Here is a 22,996-nt window from a genome sequence, read left to right as displayed (position 1 = left end):
TCTTTGTGAACTTCTTATGTGTGCATCGTCTGCCATTGTCTCCACATTCCAATATATAAGTTGTCCTTCTTGCAAGGTAGCTTCATGTCCCCGCTCTCCAATTCCACCATCTGTGCCATGCCTGCCTGCCACTTAGCTAAGGGGGGGGGGGGGGGCGGGCGGGGTTTTATCTATCTAACATTGCAATATAACCCTTTTTGCTAACACTAATGCCAAGAGGGCAAATTTGTATTGATGTGCAGAGAGCCCCTGCCCTATCAATTCAGCATCTAATCCTAACAATAATATACCATATGTCATTTCCACCGGAACCTGAAGGGCCCCTTCCAATCTCTCCAGAACTCCCTTCCAAGGAGGAGGAAGTGACGTCACCGGAGAGCATGGCTGCCTAACTTCTGTGCTCCCGAGTACCCGAGGTGCAAAGAGCGCTACCCGGCACTTACAATAAGCAAGGAGGGCAAAGAAAACGGCGCCACTTAAGAACGAGGAGCGGAGGAGGCCAGAGACGTCCATGCAAAGGCGGTCTACGCCGCTAAACCTGTCAAAATTCGCGTATAAGAAAGGCGCGACGAAATCCAACATGGCGGCCAGAGCGAACGAAGAAATGGCGGAGCGAATGGATGCGGAATTGCAACCATCGGGAGACATGTTCGCATCGCAGACCCAGGGAGAGCCTGAGGGGGCCGGACTGCCGGAGCTATGCGCTTGGATCCAGGAAATCCGATCGGATCTAAAAGCCATGAGGTCAGAGCTGGCGACGCTGGGGGCTGACCTGAGAGGGGAGATAGCTGAGCTCGGACACCGGGTGGAGGAGGCGGAAGGCCGAATAGATGACCATTCGGAGTCCCTGGGCTCCCTTGAGAGGCAGATCGCAGATGAGCGAATAGGGCAGCAGCTTCTCTCTGAAAAACTGGAGGATCTGGAAAATAGGAGCAGGCGCCATAACATCCGCATTCGGGGCTTGCCGGAGGTTTCAAAGTATCAAAATAGTGAGCAAGTGGTCCAGCAAATTGCCAGCGATGTTCTAGCGAACACGGAGGATCCGATTCCACCAGAAAAAATAAACTTGGACAGAGCACATCGGGCCCTGGGGGCTAATAGAAAGAACTTACCAAAAGATATTATAGCATGCTTCCAGGACTTCAAAGTGAAAGAGCGAGTCATGGCAGCGGCAAGACAAATAAAGGATTATAAATGGGACACCAATAGAGTGGAAATATACCAGGACTTGGCGGCTGCCACCCTGAAGAGAAGGGCTGAGTTGAAGCCGGTAACGGCAAAGTTGCGAGAACTGGATATTCGTTATCGCTGGAGATATCCGTTTGGACTAGCATTCTACAAGGATGGGAAACAGCACATGGTCAAAACCTTGGCAGAGGCGCAGAGAATACTGCAGGGAGACTATCAGATGGATACACCCTCGGCAGCGGAGCGCCCATCGATGGCAGCGGATCCCAGGACCCACCCCAGATGGCAAAGAGTGGGTCAGAGTCGACTACAGCGCCAGAAGTCAGCGGGACGCCTCACCTGACTTTGCATGGCAACAATGGGAGATAAGATCCCACTTGTTTAACAGGATGCGCCCTTGTGGCGAGTTTACCAGGTGCCGTGGACTTGGAGAGCGGCAAGCTGGCCTGGTTGAAAGTTATTGTTGGTTATAAGGTGCAGTAGGGTAATATAGAACATTGGTTTAAACAGGGAGCAAGATAAGAGTTAAGTTAAAGATATTAATAGCTAAAAATGTGAAGGGGTACTAGTGAGTTACAACACCTCCGTGTTGCACCATCCAGAATATGGTAAAGGTGCTAAGGTTTTGGGGGAGGGAAGGGGAGACTAGGGGGGGAGGGAGAAGGAAAGGAGCGGAGGAGGGGAGGGGGGGGGGGGAGGGAAGAAGGGTGGGAGAGATGGGTGGCTAATATTGAGATATGCTATAATGATGCTCATAACTGAAGAAGTTGTCTATATATACAATGCTTAAATGTGTGACTATAAATGTGCGGGGCTTGAATACTCCGCAAAAACGGAAGCAGGTATTTAGGGAAATGCAACGCCAGCAAGCCGATGTAATGTTTCTCCAGGAGACCCACCTTAGAAAAGTCCATGAATACTTAATGAATAATAAGCAGTACCCATATATAAGATGTGCATCAGCCACAGAGGTTCAGAAAAAGAGGGGAGTTTTGATAGCTCTATCCCGGTCCCTACCCTGGCAGGTGCATACAACGGTCAGGGATACAGCGGGCAGATATATATTGATGGTGGTCTCCCTTGATAAGGAATATTACACACTGATATGTGCATATGCACCCAATGAGAATCAGAGGATATTTATGCAGGAACTGGAGAGGATTTTACAAAAGCATGCTAAAGGTCATTTGGTGATAGGGGGCGACATGAACTTGACACTGGACCCGAAGCTAGATAACTCAGGGGGGGTGGCAAAATACGCGCAGGGAGATAGAGTAGCCTTCCAGTCCTGGCTGGCAAGGTGGGGGCTGACTGACTTATGGAGAGATACGCATGGGACTGAAAAAGATTTTACCCATTATGCCCCCCTCCACAAAACCTACTCGAGAATTGACTATTGGCTGGGCGATGCGATGGTGAGGAGGCAGGTTGAAAGGGTGACTATCGAGCCCTGTAGTTGGTCGGATCACTCTCTGGTGGTGCTAACGCTGAGGATGGGAAGAAGGCCTATAGGCCGTCCCCATTGGAGGCTAAACGAAGCCTTACTCCTAGAGCCACAGAATATAGCTGAATTGGAAAAGTACATAAAGGAATATATAGAGCTTAATGATAATGAAGAAGCCCATCCGACCAGTATTTGGGAGGGAATGAAAGCGGTATTAAGGGGTCAGATAATAGCATGGCAGGCACACATCGTCAGGGATCATAGGGGGAAGGAGGACGCAGTTAGAAATAACATGGAGGCCAGTGAAAGAAAGCATAAAGAGGATCCGTCCGACACGCAAAAATTGCAGGAAGTGCAGCAACTCCGAGCACAGCTTAATGATCTCCAGATGACGGAGATAGCAGGGCAGCTTCAGCGGGTTCGGCAGGAGCATTTTGAATTTGGAAATAGGGCAGGCCGGCTATTAGCAAATAAATTGAAAAAGCAAACCCAAAGAAATTATATTGCAGGGGTATATAATGCATCAGGTCAGTTAGTAAACAGCACAGAAGAGATACAGGAAGTGTTTCGGGATTATTATGGCCAACTATATAAGTCGGACCTGAGGGGCACAAGGGAAGAGATTGCACAATATCTACAGGGGATACAAATGCCAGGCCTATCGGAGAAGGAGGTAGAGGAGTTGTCCTCCCCCATAACGCTTGAGGAGATAGAAAGGGCAATCGCGAGTTTGCCAAATAATAAGGCGCCTGGGCCTGACGGATTCCCAGCGAGCTTCTATAAGCTGTTCTCCAAGTGGTTAGCACCATTACTGTTAAAAGCAGTCACAGCATTTGACAACATGGGGGAAATGCCTTACTCGTGGAGGGTGGCAGAGGTAGTCTTGATACAAAAGCCGGACAAGGATCCCCTATGTTGTGGATCATATAGACCCATTTCCCTATTAAATGTGGACTATAAAATTTTCACTAAAATTCTGGCTGCAAGGCTGCAGAGGGTACTCCCGAGAGTGGTTCATGAGGATCAGGCGGGCTTCATAGAGGGCCGGCAGACGTTCGACAATATTAGATGCCTGCTCCATGTGATTCAGCAAGCTAATGAAGAGCCAGACTCGGTTCTACTCCTCTCGGTGGATGCTGAAAAAGCGTTCGACCGGGTGGAGTGGCCTTTTCTGTTTGGGGTCCTAAAGCAGATGGGACTGGAGGGAAGAATCTTAAAATGGTTCAGCTTGCTCTATACTAATCCCCTGGCAATCATAAAGATAAATGGGGCTTATTCGGAGCCGATAGGGCTGGGTAGGGGGACGAGGCAGGGGTGTGCGGTATCGCCCCTGTTGTTCGCAATATCCATTGAACCATTAGCACAGAGGATTAGAGAACACAAGAGTATACGGGGGGTGGTTAGAGGTAAGAGGGAGCACAAGATTATGCTGTTTGCGGATGATGTATTGCTGACCTTGGCACAGCCTAAACAATCGCTACAGCAGGTTACAGAAGTGATCTTGCAGTATGGGGAGCTCTCAGGCTTTAAAATTAATACCACTAAGTCCGAAATACTTAATCTTACGGTTCCGCAGAGGGAGGCCCAGGAATTGCAGAAATTATACCCATTTAAATGGGCAGCGAGGGCAATAAGGTATCTTGGGGCTATGATTACCCCAAGAATAGAGCTTTTATATCAAGAAAACTTCCCTAAGAAGGTCAGGGAGCTTTTTGAAGAACTGGATAGGTGGGAGGGCCTCACGATTTCGTGGTTGGGTAGAATACATGCGGTAAAAATGATGCTCCTGCCGAAGCTGCTTTATTTATTTATGGCGCTTCCAGTTCCCATACCGCGTATCTTTTTCCAGCAGTTGACTAAAAAGGTTTTTGCATATATTTGGAGGAAGCGGCCACCCAGGGTGCGAAGAAGTGTAATGTACCAAAGGCCGAACAAAGGCGGCATGGGGGTCCCAAATTTTTTTCTCTACTACCAGGCAGCGCAACTGCGGGTATGCGCAGAATGGTACCCGACCAATACCAAAAAGTGGCTTCACTGGGAGCGAGCATGGATGGGGACTAGATACACAGGGGACGCACTCTGGAAACCGAGAAAGGAACTCTTAAAGATAATTGAGAGGGTTCCGTTGGGCTTGAGCCACATCTTACATACCTGGCTTCAATTAAGAAAGCGGGCTTTCCCAGAAAGAGAATATTTCCAACAGATGGCAATACAAGATGCTCCAGGGTTCCCCTTGGGGAGGGAGGAGAGGGTATTTCAGATCTGGGCCAAGAGGGGTCTTTACCAACTGGGGCAAATTTGGGTCAACGGAGATATGAGGTGATTTGAGGAGTTGCAAGATGAGTACGGATTGGAGGAGAGGGACTTAGTTTATTATAACTGCATCAGAAATTATATACTTAAAAGAGCTAGGGATGAATTGGAGTTGGCAGAGACGGAGGTGGAAAAGGCAATGAGACAAGGAGGGGGTAGGGGTGGCATAACGAGGATATATAGAGCTCTGCTTCTGCTCTCGTCCCCACTGGGATTCTATACTAGAAAATGGGAGGAGGAACTACAGGGTAACTATACGGAAGAGTGGTGGACACATAGCTATAGACACCTATTGAAGCCCTCCATTGCCCAGCCTCTGGCAGAGAATGGGTATAAGATCTTATACTGGTGGTACTATACCCCAGTTAGACTACAGAAATTCTGCCCACAAATGTCGACAAATTGCTGGAGGGACTGTGGAGGGAAAGGCACATTTTGGCATATATGGTGGGAATGCCCAAAGGTTCAAAAATTCTGGACGGAGATCATGGACAGGGTGAAGGAAATGACTGAGATTAGCTATCCGAAAACGGCAGAGAGTTGTCTTCTGCATGTAAGACCTAGCAAGAGCCCCATACATAGTCACAAGCTGGTCATCCATGTCTTAGGAGCAGCAAAATTAGCGCTCGCTCGGGCCTGGAAGCAGCAGGAGACTCCAGCCATGCAGGTGGTGATGGGCAGGTTACATCACCTGTATCAAATGTCAAAGTTGACGGCATTGCGAAAAGGTCAGCTTCAAAAGTTTCAAAAAGTATGGGATGCATATGAACAATGGAAAGGAGTGGAATGAGGCAGGATGATGCACACCCGAGGGGGGGGGGGAGGGGAGGGAGGGGGGAAGAATTGAAGGGGAAAAGAAATGAGCATATGAGCTGTACGATCTGCATTGTTTGTATGTAGTTGATGTAATAAGTTTATCAGAAGCTTGTATCAGTAGAGGTTGTTTATTTTTGAAAAACCAATAAACAAATATAAAAAAAAAAGAACTCCCTTCCAAAAGGCCCGCAATACCCAGAATTCTAAAAAGTGATGTACTATGGTGCCCTTGCCCCCTTGACATTTGTCACAATCGTCCGAATCCCAAAGACCCAGCATCTTACCCTTACTACGTGTGACATATGCCAGATGTAAAATTTTGAATCGGATTTCATGAAGCCCTACATTAAGGGTTAACTTAAAGGCCAGGTAGAAGCATCTAGTGAGCTCGTTCTCTGATATCTCTTTTCCCATAAGAGAACTCCACTGTTGTGCCAGCTGAGCAAAAAATAGCATCGGTCTCCATACCAGGCCCATCTTATACCAATATGACAGTCTATTCTGCTCCGTTGGAAGCTGCCTGAAATTGTTATCGAGCTTAGTAAATGTCTGATACTCTTTACCCTGATGTCTCAAAGATTGCATATAGTGCATTAGCTGTAAGTGCAAAAAAAAAATAACTGCTGCGGCAACTTCCACTGTGCTTGACACCTCTCAAAAGATGGGAGCCCTCCTTCTCCTACTTCGATCAGCTGACCAATATAGCGACATCCCCCCTCGCGCCCATTTTTGAAATAATGAGGAGTTCCCCTGTCCCGCTAGGAACCTAGGATTATTCCGGACCTCTAAGAATGGGGATGCTCCTTCCGCCCCCACCCTCCCCCACCACCATTGCCACGCTAGTCTTAGCGGGCACAAAAGCGGAGACGGTTGAACCTTAGATCCAGCATTGTGTAGGACCGAGAAGATAAAAAATGGCTCGGCTTCATGCTCCCAGAGATCGATCGGGGCAAACACTTGTTTCCCCATATGTAGTTCGTGGATTCATTTTAGGATTGCTGCAACGTTATATAGTCTAAGATCCGGCAGCTTTATCCCTCCCTCGTTCCTATCCCCGACCAACTTGTTGTAACCAATGCGCGCCCTTCGATTGCCCCAAATAAAAGAAGAAATCATACCCCGGAATATTTTTTCAATCTTTCTTTTTATCCATAGTGGCATCATCTGTATTGGATATAATACCTTAGGAAAAAGCACCATCTTCACCAGTGCTGCTCTGCCCAAAAAGGAGATAGGATAATCCCTCCATTTATCACAGAGCCCCCGAATTGTTTCTAGCTGGTCACTAACATTTTTTTTATATAGCAAGGAAAAATTCAAGTGTAGGTACACTCCTAGATATTTCAGGGGGCCTACCGACCAAGTCAAGGGAAAGTTTGGAAGCTGTCTACACTCACAATTAGAGGACAGCGCCATTGCCTCTGACTTTTCAAAATTGATCTTAAGGCCTGAGAACAACCCAAATTGCTGGATTAGCTCAATAAGCAGGGGAAGTCCCTGCGATGCTTGGCCCAGGAATATTAACATGTCATCTGCAAAGAGATTAACTTTATATTCCTGCTTTCCCACCCGTATCCCCTTTAGCTCCTCCATTTGTCGAATCTTACAAGCCAGAGGCTCAAGCGCTAAAACAAATAGCATCGGGGACAAGGGACAGCCTTGCCGCGTTCCTCTTTCTAATGCAAATTTACTAGATAGTTCTCCATTTATCAATATTTGAGCTGTAGGTTTGCTATACAACGCTCTCACCCCGGTCAAAAACTCCCCATATATACCAAATTGTGGAAGAATCCAAAACAAATGATCCCATAGTATTTTATCAAACGCTTTTTCTGCATCGAGGCTTGCAATAATTGCATCCCCCGGCTTACCCCCCTCACCTGCATCGCGCTGAAAGCCCTCAGGATATTTGTAGAGGCATACCTACCCTGGACAAACCCAGTTTGGTCCCCATGAACCAAGGATGGAAGGACCCTCCCCAGTCTAGAGGCCAAGATGCTAGCAAACATCTTGATATCTTGATTTAGTAAAGAAATCGGTCTGTACGACCCCCAACTGTTTCTTGTCTCTCCATGGTTTTGGTAATACTACTATAGTAGCATGGGTTAAATCTCCCACTTCCTGGCCTGGTGTAAGCAGAGCCTGCCCCAACTCACTAAAGGGACCTATCATGTGTACCCTCAGGATCTTATAAATTTCGGGTCCTAAGCATTGTTGCCAGGGTTGCGGTCTTCCCGCAACACTGGGCGGGTTTTCTACCAGCAGCTGTGGAAAAATTTTGGCGGGTGCGGGTTTGGGCTTTTTTCCTGTGGCCGCTGTGCTGCTTTTTTCCAGGGCTTCTATTGGTCCAATTTGGTCCAATAGAAGTTTTTCCAGGGCTTCTATTGGTCCAATTTGGTCCAATAGAAGCTTTCCCGGGGCTTCTATTGGTCCGATGTGGTCAAATAGAAGCTTTTCAGGGGCGTGGTTGACAGGGCGGGGTTAACGATGTCAGGCGTGACATCAGGGGGCGGGGTTGGTGACGTGGGAGGCGGGGTTTGACTTTGGGCGGGTTTAGGGCTGATTTTAGGCTGGGAAAAGTTTTCCCATCTGGCAACCTTGGTCCTAAGCCGTCCAGCCCAGGCGCCTTCGCCAACTTGAGCTTCTTAAGCACAGCTTGAATTTCCTCCCCCTTTATGGGCGCATTTATTACACTTAGCTGGTCTGGGGCCAATGTTGGAAGACAAAGTTCTTTAAAGAAGTCTGTGCATTTCCCTACATCACAATGCCCCGAGTCATACAGCGTTTGATAAAAGTCCACAAAGGCTGCCTGAATATCTCTTTCCATTTCACACATTTTCCCCAATCTAGCTTTAACACGCGATATCACTTGCTTCGCAGGTCTATTACGAACTAAACTCGCTAGTAATCTCCCTGCCTTGTTACACCATCTATGTAGTTTGTATTTGTATAGTTGAATATCTTTCAGGGCCCTCTGGTTCAGAATAGCATTGATGCTATTTTTCAAATCTTGGAATTTCTCCTTCGCCTCCTTACCCCCCCCCCCCCCCCCCCTTAACATTGCCACCCTACTATCCTGTAATTGCTTCATCAGAGAAAGAAGCTCCCCGTCCCGTTTTTTCCTCATGTGTGACGTGTATTCTATAATTTTGCCCCTCGTAACTGCCTTTCCTGCTTCCCAAAACATACTGGACCGGTGTCTTGCGGGTTGTTATCAGCAAGATAGTGCTGCCACTCTTCTATTAAGAAAGATTTGAATTCCGGGTCTAAGTAGAATGTGGGATGTAGGATTCATTCGCCATCACACTTCCCTTTTACCCCTTAGACTGCCCAAGTCCATCCATACCATACTATGATCTGTGATTGTGCTCTCTTCAATGTCTGCCCTACGAGTCTTTGAAAATAGGGAAGGAGATATCAGAATATAATGTAACTGAGCCCGAACCTTATGTACATGAGAGTAGAAAGTATAGTCTTTCATCCGGGTGAAGGGCTCTCCAAATGTCCACTAGTGCCAACTCGTGCTGCATTAATCCCACTCCTTTCCCTTCCATTTCCTTAGGCCTCTTCTTGGGGGGATTGCAGTCCACAAGAGGATCCGCTGTAATGCTAAAATCCCCCCTCCCCCCCCCCACCAACTCTCCCCCATACATCCCTCACACTCACACCTCTCCGCACCACACACTTTATATTCAGACCCCTCACCCCCCTGAAGTATCCCCAAAACCCATGTCCCTACTCCTCCCCCCCTCCACACACAATTACTAATATACTCGTTTATATGAATCCAATCCCTCCATCCAAGTTAACAGGTGAACATACTAACATGAACCTCAACAACCCTAGTCATAAACCCAAAACAGTGCCCTTTGTTTTTCTAGGCAAATTATACAGGCTATTTCTTATGTCTCATTGAACATTTTATCTGCAGGACCCGTCTTCCCAGGACTCTCTCCACTCCCGAAGTGCACATTACAGCCACTGATGGTTTTCCAGTCAGCCTTCAGCCATAATATAACTTTCCTCCGCAGAGTTGTCTCAACAGTAATTTTGCTGACCAAATCACAAAAACAGTCTTGACGCTACCATGTCATCCTTAGCCCTTTTTCACTATCATCAGCATAGCACTGTGTCATCATAGCGTCTCTCTCTCTATGAAAACAAAGTTGGTGTGCTACCAGCAGCGGCCCTTATGCTTGTGGTAGCTTTTCCAGAAATGCCTTTAGCGCTTCTGCTTTGGTCAGTGTGACCGTACGATTCTCATGCGTGATCCGAACCCGCACCAGGTATTGGAAGGCAAATTTGATACCCTTTGTAAACAGCTGTGAGCAGTACGGTGCTAGAAGCTTTCTTTGTTCTGTTACTCTTACTGAAAAGTCTTGAAAAAGCAACAGCCGGGCGCCTTTATATTCGACCACCTGTTGACGTTTAAACAGTTCTAGTATCTTGGCCTTTATTGCATAGTTGAGGTATTTTACTATGACCGGCCTCTCCTTCCCAGCGTCCTCCCTTCGTACACCAATTCTGTGCACCCGTTCCATGTGCACACACCCGACCTCCGTAGACAGCCCCAGAGTTTTTGGGATCCAGCTCTCAACCAGCTCTCGTAATTCACTCTCCAGCACATTTTCAGGACCCCCAATTATACGTAGGTTGTTCTGTCAGCCCCTATTGTACTGATCTTCCACTCTCTCGAGTAACGTATGGACCTGTGCTTCCAGAGTTCCTATTGTGATTCTGCTGCAGTTAACAAGTCCTGCTGCGCTGAAATTCGCGCTTCTGCGTGCTGAATCCTCACCGCATGTCCTGCCACGCTATCCTTTATCTCCTCCACTCCTTTGTGTAGCTTGGCCAATTTATCATCGAGAAGCTGGTATAGGTTTCTCATGGAAACGTGCACTGTGTCTTCCTGCAATCCCAGCAGCACCGCGGAAGCTTGCGGCGAGGAGGCCGGCTACGCCATCCTTTTTACAACCGTGTTTCATTTATCTCAGCCCTATCGCGTCGATTTCACCGGCATTGACCGTCTTCAGCCGCCCTAACAGCTTCTTGTTGCTTTGCTGCATCTTTCTCTCGGAGATCAGACCGATCACAGCTTGAAAATTTGGCGGCGACTCAAAGTATGGAGAGAAGGGGAGAGGAGCCGAGCCAGCAGACGTCCGCTCAGGCTAGTACCATCACGTGACCCCCCCCCCCCCCCCCCCGCAATGAAATATTGAGTAGCAAGTCTTTCAATTCCTTTCACCAGTTATATGGTTGTTAGTTATCATAAGGACACATCAGGAAAGGTGAAGGCTACTGGAGGAACCATTAAAATTCCTTCAACGAATTTTCTTCAAATCATCCTGGTCCTCAATGCGAGACCGCATTTTGTCATGTCCTTCATCAGGAGAACCAGGGCCGTGCCAAGGGTCTCTGGTGCCCCCCTGCAGACTATCAGTTGGCGCCCCCCCCCCCCCCACCGGTTTGGCACAAGATGCAAAGGAAATAGGAGCTGAAAGATGGAGTGCAGATCTTTTCAAGAAGGCATACCATAATCATCCATCTTAAACACTAAATAATAACACTACACAGGATCTATCCCTCCCCATCTTCAAATCCTTGCTTAAAGCCCACCTCTTCAATGTTGCTTTCGGCACCTAACCATTGGACTAACCAGGAAACCCAGATTGCCCCAATTTGATTGACTGCATTCTTGTCCCTTAAGATTGTAAGCTCCTTTGAGCAGGGACGGTCCTTCTTTGTTAACTTGTACAGCGCTGCATAACCATAGTAGCGCTTTAGAAATGTTAAATAGTAGTAGTACTATACAAAACCGAAAGCCTATCACATGATTGATTACCCTCCTTGCTACCTATATTTAAGCACTACCACTTCAAACCTCATGTCGAATAGAATCTCTCTATAGCAGATGACTACTACTTATCATTTACAATCCATTTTATTACTCATCAGCTTATCTTCCTTGTTCCTTTCCTCGTGCCTTGGTCTCCCCTCCTCCCCCCCCCCCCCCCCCTACACACACAGAAATTTCCTCCTTGTTTTTCCTATCTTCCTCTTTGCCTTTCTGTTCCATCAGTTCTTATTTTCCTTTCCTGCCCTTACTCTCCCCTCCTTCGCTCCTCCCTGATTCTAGCTTGTTCTCCCCCCCCCCCCCCCCCCCCCACAGAAATTTCCTTGCCTGCCTTGTCTTTCTTTTCTTCTTCCTCAGCTGGCCTGGTGGTTCCAGTTCCCCCACCCAACCTGCAGCCTCAAATGTACTTAAAGTAGGCCCACCACGCCACGCCAGTCAGCAGCCATTATAATGAAAAGTACAACAACAAGGGCAGGCAAAACCTTACCAATGATGTCCATTCCAAGCCACTGCCACAGAACAGCAGCGGATCCAAGCAGCACGGTGCCGGCTCTCCTCTCTCCTGTAAGGCAGCACTAATGCGGCGTCCGCACTCGGCTCGGCAACACCCCCCCAAGTCCTCCAAAGTTGGACTGCCTGCGAGGCTCCAGGCGCGTGCGTTGAAGAGCTGGGGGGCGGTGCTAACAGTCACAAATGGAACGAGGCAGCACTGCGCACGGGAAGGCAGCAACCAGAGCCAGCAGCGGCGCATGCGCATATAGGCGCCAGCGCGACTACGCGAGAGAGGTGAGGTTTATATTTATATTTTTTAATTGACTCGGCCGGCGGCGGCGCCCCTGAAAGGCAGGCGCCCCCCTGCCATGCTTACCCTGCTGAGTGGGTTAGCACGGCCCTGAGGAGAACCATATCACACAATCTGTAAATAAAACATATACCACTCTCTATCTTTGGCACATCGATGTTTGTAAGCCTAATTTTATACAACATTATCCACAATTAAATTTAGCCACATTGAGCCTGGAAATAGGTGGGAAAATGTGGGATACAAATGCAGCAAATAAATAAATAAATCATTGGCCGCTTACCATCAAGACTGCTCTCCAAGACTGGGTTACCAGATGTTACATCAAAACGTTATGACATACGCTACTAAGCGTGCTTTAAATAGCCATAAGTGCACCGCCCCTATACTGGCATCAATAGGTATTATAGCCATAGAATTACCCCTATTACTGACGTGCGTAATTGCCAGTTAGTAGAGCCAATCAATCATGTAATTGTAGAATTGCTGTCTATATATATGAATCATGACATTGCTCACTGCTATAAATGTATATTCAGCAAAGTGCTGAATATATGTAAAAATATTTAAATGCCATACTGAGCCTTTAAAAAAAAAACTAAATGCTAACCGCAGCATTTAAGTATTGAAATAAAGCTTATCGGCATCAGGCACCGATTGTGTGTCCTTAACAGCCTTTTTTCTGCTTGAGCTTGCTCCCAAGGGCCTCCCTGTCCTGAGCCAGCTCCCAAGGGCTTCTCTTCTGTTGTCTTCAAGACTATTCCACACCTAAGTAGAAGTCTCATGTTCAGAGATATGCACCTTGGACCAGTTAATTTTTCTATCTAGGCATATCCCCCTGCTGTGAGGTTTGTACCAGTATAGGAAATATGAGCCATTAAGAGTTTGTAGAGATTCATGACCACACAAAATATATGTGGTCCTCATAATACCTAAAATTGTTGGGAAGAGCCCAAGTAAACCTAGAATCATCAGTTTCTGCGACCAAAATTGGCTACTGAAACTGTAAACAACCCCCCCCCCCCCCACCACCACCACCACACACACACACACACATTCGACCAAAAATGTCCTCCTCCTAAGCCAAGCTGGCCCCACCTCCCCCATGATCACTTCCCTCCCTCCCCGGGCTTACCTTAGGAAGGCCTGGTGGTCTAGTGGAGTTTTCAGGGGCAGGAACAAACCCCATTCGATCCTGCCCCGTGCTGCTGCTCCATTTGCAATGGCTGCCGAGACTTCTCACAGCAGCATTGTAATTGTAAGGTGAGGAGGACTAAATTTTGGCTTTGGTCTGGTTTCAGTGCCGAAACCAAAATTCGGTCGGCCTCTATAGTTGGGACTGGTTGCTGTTGTAACTGGGCACCTTTCAGAGATGGATTTTTCAGTCAGTTAAATGATTGAATATAGGGGAATATTTCTAAGAATTCTGATTCAGACTTGTATTAACATACATAAATGGAGCCCAGGTTTAAAACTCATGGAAAAATTCCTTCTCTCCTACTGAGGTTGTTTTAAATCCTTTTTTAAGAATTCCAGCTATTGTTTAGAAGGAGACTGTTTCAGATGTTACAAGCTTTATTTTTGTATTCATTTAAAAATCAGTGCTTTCCTTGTCATCAACAGCAGATGAATCCATTAACTGATGGGTTGTATCCACCTACCAGCAGGTGGAGATAGAGAACACTGAAAGCACATGGTGTTCCTGGATGCCCAGCCCCCAGTGTTGCCAGGTGGGCGGTTTTACCGTCCAATTGGGCGGTTTTCCGCGACCCGCCGCGGGAAATTTTTGCCCGCGGCGGGTTGCGGTTTTTTGGGCTGTTTTTGGGCTTCAGGGAGGTTTTTTCGGCCGCGGGGGGCGGGGTTAGTGACGTGGGAGGCGGGGCCTATGACGGGGAGGCGGGGTTGATGACAGCGGGGGCGGGGGTGATGACGCGGGGGTGGGGGTGTCAGGGGCGGGGTTTGTGTTTGGGCGGGTTTTGGGCTGTTTTTTGGGCTGGATTGGGCTGGAAAAAAATTTTCCACCTGGCAACCCTGCCAGCCCCCATCTGCCTTCAGTATATCTCTTTCTCCCAGCAGGTGTGGATGTCGCTTCTCAGCTCCTGGATTTCTGCCTGGGATGGCTCCTGTGCTTTGCCAGTAGAGCAGGGGGTGCCCACTTTAAAGGCATACTTGGTTTCCCTGTCCCTGCCTTACCCCATTCCCCCTCCTTCCGGAGTTCCTCTGTGACTGCCTGCCTCTAACTTTCCTCACAGTAAAAAAAAAAAAAAAAAACAGAGAGAGGCTTTCTTCTGAGCTCCTGGTTTGGTGCAGCTTGACCTCAGCTCGTTTGACTCGGTCTCCTGAGGTGAGAGTGGTGCCCAGCTCCTCCGGGGAGGTTCCCGCTGACAGCGCTTTGTGCGGGGTAAGTTTTGGGTTGAAGGCGCCATTTTGTTTTCTGTATTTGATGGCTGCTGAAGGGGTTAAGCGCTGCTCCCACTGTGGGAAACGCAGATCAGCAGCAGGGCTTTGCAGCACATGCTGCCTAGATGCTAATGCTGGCACCAGCATGGCGGGCGGTGATTCTTACCGCCCGCTGGAGTTGGCAGTGGCCGCCATCTTGGAGGAGCCGCGTGACTCAACCCTCGCGGTTGCTGAGGGGTCTGAGTGCAGGGGGATGCCTCATTTCGAGGTTTCTAGAGGAGCTTTTGCCTCCGCTTCCCCCAATGTGGGGGTGGATGTACAGGGTGAGTTTTTCTCCCCTGAATTTGTGCTGCTGATGCATAAGGCTTTTATGTTAAAAAGAGCACTGCCTGAGGCTCCTGACAATTCCTGTCGGTCTGGGTTGCCTCCGGTTCTTGATAGCCCAGCGTCTGCTGGAGACTTTATTTCTTCCCCCAAGCTTTTGGCTGACGCTAAGCGTGGACGAGTGAATACCCCGTCTGAGGGGGACTCTTCACTCTGTTCTCCCCCGTGATCTAGTTTCGGGGAGTCTGAGGGATCTAATAGGCCCTCACGAACTGATGATCCAGATGAGGTTGGCTGCGTGCTACAGGAGTTGGATGACCCTAAAGCGGATCGGATTTTCCACTGTGACGAGTTCCAGCTCTCATTTCTGATGCCTTACAGGCCCTTTGTATTGAAGATCCTGATGAGGGCACTGCATCTTCTATTAATCCTAGGATGGCAAGCACTAAGAAGCCTTCTCGGGCTTTTCCCGTGTATGCTTCCATCCAAGAGCTTATTTCAGCTCAATGGTCTGACCCTGAGGGTCCCTTGAAGGTAGCCAGGGCTATGTGTCACCTTTACCCCCTGAGGGAAAGTCAGTTGACCCTCTTTGGGATGCCTTTGAAAGATATGCAGGACCGGCGGCTGGAATCCACGCTGAAGAGGTCCTTTGATATCTCGGGCCTTTCCTTACGGGCAGCTATTTGCAGTTCCTTTGCAACCCGGGCCTGCCTTTCCTTGTTGCAGCAGGCGGTTGAGCAGCCCGCCGATGGAGCGGGTTCCCTCGCTGAGGTCGGCCCGCGTATGGAGTCTGCCCTGTCTTTTTTGGCTGATGCCCTTTATGATCTGGTCAGAGCTTCGGCTAAGCAGATGTCTGTGGCGGTTGCTGCCCGCCGCCTTCTTTGGCTCTGGCATTGGGCGGCTGACATGGCCTCTAAACAAAGGCTGGTGAGGTTACCCTTTCGGGGCCTTCTTTTATTTGGGGAGGATTTGGAGAAGATTGTTAAGGACCTAGGGGACTCTAAGTCCCAATGATTGCCTGAGAATAGGCTGAGGCCTTCTTCCAAAAGTCCTTCTTTTCCCTCCTCTTCCAGGCCACGTTTTCGCAAAGCTCGCAGGTATTGCCCGGGGCGCTCTGCGGGGTTTGGTCAACGTACCCGTTTCCAGCAGAGGAACTCCTTTTGTTTGGACAAATGCGCGGCGGCATCCAGACAACATCCAGGAATTCAGGGGCGTCCTCCACAATGATGGGGCGCCGGTCCATTCGTTGGTTCCCGCAGTAGGGGGTCATCTCTCCCTCTTTTTCGAGGAGTGGACCGGTGAGTCTTGACGTCAGTGCCGTGGAAAATGGTAGAGGCTATTATTAAAAACAAAATTACAGAGCACATCCGAGGACATGGATTACTGAGACCGAGTCAGCACGGCTTTTGTGTGGGGAAATCTTGCCTGACCTATTTACTTCAATTCTTTGAAGGAGTAAACAAACATGTGGACAAAGGGGAGCGGGTTGATATTGTGTATCTGGATTTTCAAAAGGCGTTTGACAAGGTGCCTCATGAAAGGCTACAGAGGAAATTGGAGGGTCATGGGATAGGAGGAAAAGTCCTATTGTGGATTAAAAACTGGTTGAAGGATAGGAAACAGAGAGTGGGGTTAAATGGGCAGTATTCACAATGGAGAAGGGGTTAGTGGGGTTCCTCAGGGGTCTGTGCTAGGACCGCTGCTTTTTAATATATTTATAAATGATTTAGAGATGGGAGTAACTAGCGAGGTAATTAAATTTGCTGATGACACAAAGTTATTCAAAGTCGTTAACTCGCAACAGGATTGTGAAAAATTACAGAAGGACCTTACGAGACTGGGAGACTGGACGGCTAAATGGCAGATGACTAATGTGAGCAAGTGCAAGGTGATGCATGTGGGAAAAAAGAACCCGAATTATAGCTACGTCATGCAAGGTTCCACGTTAGGAGTTACGGACCAAGAAAGGGATCTGGGTGTCGTCGTCAATAATACGCTGAAACCTTCTCAGTGTGCTGCTGCAGCTCGGAAAGCGAATAGAATGTTGGGTATTATTAGGAAAGGTATGGAAAACAGGTGTGAGGATGTTATAATGCCGTTATATCGTTCCATGGTGCGACCGCACCTTGAGTATTGTGTTCAATTCTGGTCGCCGCATCTCAAGAAAGATATAGTGGAATTGGAAAAGGTGCAGCGAAGGGCGACTAAAATGATAGCGGGGATGGGACGACTTCCCTATGAAGAAAGACTAAGGAGGCTAGGGCTTTTCAGCTTGGAGAAGAGACGGCTGAGGGGAGACATGATAGAGGTGTATAAAATAATGAGTGGAGTGGAACAGGTGGATGTGAAGCGTCTATTCATGCTTTCCAAAAATAGTAGGACTAGGGGGCATGCGATGAAACTACAGTGTAGTACATTTAAAACAAATCGGAGAAAACATTTCTTCACCCAACGTGTAATTAAACTCTGGAATTCGTTGCCGGAGAACGTGGTGAAGGCGGTTAGCTTGGCAGAGTTTAAAAAGGGGCTGGACGGTTTCCTAAAGGACAAGTCCATAGACCGCTACTAAATGGACTTGGGAAAAATCCACAATTTCGGGAATAACATGTATAGAATGTTTGTACGTTTGGGAAGCTGCCAGGTGCCCTTGACCTGGATTGGCCGCTGTCGGGGACAGGATGCTGGGCTTGATGGGCCTTTGGTCTTTTCCCAGTATGGCATTACTTATGTCCAGGTCAGAGCGGACCACTTTAAGATCAGTCCAAATCTCTTGAAGCCAGACCCGAAGCTCAGAAAACAGCGCTGCTTCCGCCTTTTCAAAATCATCTCCAGAGAGAAATAAGTCCCGGGGAGATAAATGCCCCGATTGCTGTGAGGAGCGCAGGGCCCCCGCCATCGGGTCAACCACACGGTTCGCAGCCGAGCCGCTCGTAAAAGCAAATTGGGAAAGGTTCGCCTGCACACTCATTGCCAATCCAGTTAACTGCTCTGAATCAGCTGAGAACACTCTAACAAAGTCGTAAATTTTACTAAGTGCTGGGGAATCGCAAAGAAAATAGTCGGGACGAGCGAGAGCTTACTCTTCAAGCAGCCATGCTGCTCTGACGTCACTTCCTTCTTCCTACACATGCTTATTTTTATGATATACTGCACAAGTCTGGACCTATTAACTTATTTTATTGTCATCAATGATTTTATATTGCATTAACTTTTTATGTTGGAATTGAGTTGGTCTTTCCCTACTTTCTTCCGTTTGACATATTTTTACTTGTACGGGAGTGTTTGTTCCTTTTTTCTATATCCTAACTTCTGCATTTAGGCCAATGCTTCACAGTCTTGTTGTGGCTGTGTCCCCATGATTGTGGTCAAATAAAAATAGTGTAAAAGGAACAAAATGAGTGGTAGTGACCAGAAACCAAATTTGTTCCAGCTTAGGATTGAATGTGGACTTTATTGGCACATTCACAGTTCCAAATAAAATTACATAAGCTTTGTAAAGACATGTACTTTTTTAGGTGGACCCACCATGGGCCGCGTTTTAGCTATCAAGCTTTCATCAGGAGTCTTGTGAATTGGTATATAACCGAAAGATGGGAGAGTATTTTAATAAAACTACAAAGGTATACGAAAGCCAGTATATAAGCATAAAGCAGCGATTATACATCTCTGAACCATCCAACGGTGTCTTTGAAAATCCTATCCTGGAATACATTCGTTTTTTGGCCACTTCCTCTCATTTTGTTTGTTTTGCGTTGTTTTTTTTTTTTTTTTCCTGTGGGAGTATTTGTTTTTTCCTCTTTATGTTTTGGACTTGAAATAAAATAGTGTGACACCCTGGAGGTGCAGAATAATGATGCACTTATGGAGAGCCCACCTAGATCATGTGTCCCCATTTGGGGTCCTGACCCACAATTTGGGAAGCTCTGATTTAGGTGCTCACATTTACACTGACCATAGACCAGATATAAGTGGTGGTGTCTAAATTTTGACGCCTAATTGCTGACTTAAGCTAGTATTCTATAACTCATTAGGGGTCCCTTTTACTAAGCTGCAATAGGGTTAACGCGCTACCCGCCAAATCTACACTACCACTGGGGTAGCGCAGGCACCTGGCAGTAATTCTGAAGTTGGCATACACTGTTTCCCACAGTAGATAATAATTTTCTATTTTCTATCACAGGGGGCATTTCCAGCAGTAATCAGCAGTGGGTCACATAACCACTCGCTGCCTGATTACTGCACAAGTAGCTTGTGAGCCCTTACCACCAAGTAAATAGATGACGGTAAGGGATCAGGCAGTAAATAGTTGTGCATTACTTTTAATATTAGTGCATGGCCATTTACTGCCCCATTTTAAAAATGGCCTTTTTACCTGCCGCGGTAAAAAAAAAAAAAAAAATAGCCCAGCGCATGCCAGTTTCACACATCCAAAATGGCACAGGCCACTTTTTACCACAGCTTAGTAAAATGGCCCCTAGGTGCACAAATTTGACATTATAAAATACTAACTTAGTGCCTAGATTTTGGACACCTATTTTAGCGCTCTTTGTAAAATTGACCCCTATGCAGATAATGTTGGGATGGAGCATGGGCAGTGCCAGCATAGATAAAGGGGTAGTGGCAGTATTCAGCCTGCTATCCAGATAACTTAGGACAGCCTTCTGTCTTAAGTTAGCTTGACATGTTATCCGAATAGCAGACTGAATACTGCCACTATTCGATAACTAACTGGGTGCCTAGAGTTAGGCGCCAGTTATGTGCATATAGATACCAGTACTGTGCATATATATGCATACTTACACACACGTGTGAGCTGTGCACTTGGTGATTTCTATAAGATATACGCACAAATGCCTCAGTGCTTAAATGCAAGGGGCATTCACTGGGGAAGAGCATAAATGGGGCATAGGCGGGGCCAACCATTACTTACGTAACTTTACAGAATACTGAAAGTCCCGCACTAAAGAGCCACATTTAGGTGAATATCAGGGCCATTATTTAATATGTAGGTGAGACATCTGCTGCAGAATGTGCTAAATTGTTATATTTTATATTCCCTCTTCTTAGTGTTTGTGCAAAAGAATTTGCAGCATATAGGACAATTTTCAAAGCAGTTTATGCGGATGCACAACAATGTACCTGATTCTATTAGCCTGTCTGAAAATTACACTCTGAATGGCTAAAAGTGTGTGCAGGGTTTTAGAGTGCATGGATTTTTTAACCAGGCTTAAAAAGAAGCATTTCTTTAGGCAGGATTAAGACAGGGAGGTAAACAGAGTGTACATGGAATTTTCAAATGTGGGCTTGCTGTGTTGCTCCCAATCGGTTGCAAATAGCAAATGCAGAGCACACAGGTGCTTTTCACACACATGCTTTGAACTCACTAATTTTCAAAGAGAGACAAAAACTTACTGTAGTGTGCACAGGCTAAAAGTGTCTGCATATAGAGGTAAATTCTTTAAGTCTAAGGGTCCTGTTTACTAAGGCGCGTTAGCATTTTTAACACACAATTAGCGTGCTCGCTAACCATGTAGAGATATAGAGATATTGTAGGCTGTCAGGATCACTCGCTGGATCCTCACCACTCCTTCACAGTCTCTGCCTCCTCAGCAACCCACACCATCCACTCCCAGGGTTAAAGGTCTGCAATCAGTGTCTCAGGAAAACAGGAGATTCACTAGAAGTGCTTTATTAGCTCCTTAATACAGCTATTCTTCTTTAAGTCTTCCCAGACCTTCTCCTCTACCCGGTATAGTCCAACTTTTAAATACAATTCAATTTAGCACTGCTTTTCAACTCAGTTCAGCTTAACCGCAATCTGGTCTAAATCACTTTCTCACTCTTAGACCTAATGACCCACCTCCCTCATTTGTCAGCACAAATTCTCCTGACATCCACCCACCGGGTCAATCCACCAAGCCTTCATTCACTCTCTCATGATCAGTTCATAACTCACTTTAGGAGCCCTCCAGCAGTACTTCCATTTCCTCCTCATTCTCTTTCTTCCACCTCCTCCAGTTCCATTCTCTCCTCTCGATCCAGGGGCTCCTCCCCTCCCACATCTGATTCCATTTCCCAATCAATCCCCTGCTCCTCCCCTTCTTGCATAGAATTCTCTCCCTTCACCTGATCCCTCTGCTGTTGCTGCACTGCCTTCTGGACCTTGTAGTTTCTTAGTTCCTGGTTTCTCTGATGTTGCCCTGCCTTCTGGGCTTTGTAGTTTCTTAGTTTCAAATTCTCTGGTGCTGCACTGTCTTCTGGTCTTTGTAGTTGCTTTGCTCCTCACAAGGTGCATACATGGTTAACCCGAGTTAAAAACACTAACGCACCTATAACGTGGCTTAGTAAATAGGGCCTTAAGTGCTTTGCAAATGAGCCCCTTGGTTTCTTAGCAGTCCTCAGAAAAAAGGTCCATTTCCAATATACTTTGCTTATCAACGGGCTCATAGTTAATGAAACAGTCAAAGAGGTGTATTTTCAAAGCACTTAGGCTTACAAAGTTCTATAGCTTACTATGTAACTTTGTAAGTCTAAGTGCTTTGAAAATGAGCTCTGTAGTAAATTAGACAAGTCCCATGATCTTTCATTTACTGGCAGAAGACCTGTCAGGTACATCTCGTGTTCCCCTACATCATCTTGGTCACCATTGTACCAAAGTATTCTCTGTGGGATATGATATAGTACTCCACAGTTCTTCTAAGCATTTTTGCAATTTTTGAAACATTCCTATCTCATTAGTATATTCCTAATATGTATTTCTGCTGTGAAGATGAAATGTTATTGGGTAATGGATTGCATCTTTTTGAGACTGATTGTTGTTTCTGTTTCAGATGAACGTCACTGGTTACCAAGAAGACCTGGATGAAGTGGATTCTGGCCTGTACTCACCTACTAAAAGTGGAAATGAAGCTGTCCCACCCACACCTGCATTTCCAGTATCTCCAGAGACACCATACAGTGAGAACAAAATTAGTTATCTTTAGTATTTCCTGTTGTGTTGATTTGACGTTTCAGTGAGTTAGAATAAATTTGATTTTGTCCTTCCATGCATTTTCTTACAGTGAAAACGCCTCCAAATTACTCCTCAAGGAGTCAGATGCTACAACAGATATGTAACTCAGCAGAAATGTACAGACCCTCTTATGGTGAGATCTCAGTGCCTCTTGTTGACATTCTGGGTTTTTATAATGTTGTCCTTACTTAAGAGGGACTATGGCCTAGGTTCGGGGGTCCACTGCAGACATTTTTTTTCTTGGATTTTATTTTTTTATAATTTCATAGCTACTTGTTTGTCTTATTTGTATTCTTACATTTTGATTGATTTTTTTACGTAATGGGTTGGATATTCAAAGAGCTGCTTCTAAATGTTTAAGAGAAATACTTGCAAAACTGCAGTAAAATTACAAATTTTATTGCAGCTCAGTTTGTTAGGAGTCATTGTCCTGCAGTACCTTTAGTACTGCAAATTAGTAACTTCCACAGCAGACTTCATTTTGCATTGCAGCAGCCAAGGAACATCATGTTCCTGGTTACAGTAATGCAAAGATAGCAACCCCTAAATCAGACCCTGCTGTCTTTTACATGGGGTGGTAGTGGAAATCATCCCCCACACTTGGCATCCCCCCATCCACCCCCTACCAATCCAACTCAGCCCACTCAATAGCCCCTGTCTCCTTACGTGACTGTCGGATTGACTCTAAGTCAGCATTCTGCTTTGTGGCATCTCTGATCCAGCTGTTTTTTTGAATCAAGATGATCTTCTTTATATTCATTACAGTATATTGAGCACATATCTATTATACTTGACAGTAAAGGATTACTGTGTAGCCCCTGAAGCAGCCCTGTTGGGCGAAAC

The 22,996-nt window shown here is 46.7% G+C and overlaps 1 protein-coding gene across 2 annotated transcripts in view; it reads left to right on the top strand.

Moving 5' to 3' along the window:
• Positions 1 to 22,996, top strand: part of TNS3 (tensin 3) — a 1,051,445-nt gene that overhangs the window by 838,453 nt on the left and 189,996 nt on the right. For both annotated transcript variants that reach the window (XM_030209265.1, XM_030209274.1), the window contains 2 exons: positions 21,972 to 22,098; positions 22,203 to 22,286. In XM_030209265.1, coding sequence (XP_030065125.1) covers positions 21,972 to 22,098; positions 22,203 to 22,286 — 211 coding nt within the window. The remainder of the gene's footprint in view (positions 1 to 21,971; positions 22,099 to 22,202; positions 22,287 to 22,996) is intronic.

The sequence above is a fragment of the Microcaecilia unicolor genome, chromosome 1 (assembly GCF_901765095.1).
Source record: "Microcaecilia unicolor chromosome 1, aMicUni1.1, whole genome shotgun sequence".
NCBI lineage: Eukaryota > Metazoa > Chordata > Amphibia > Gymnophiona > Siphonopidae > Microcaecilia > Microcaecilia unicolor.
Note: the sequence above shows the minus strand (reverse complement) of the source record. Positions and strands in the feature narration are given on the sequence as shown.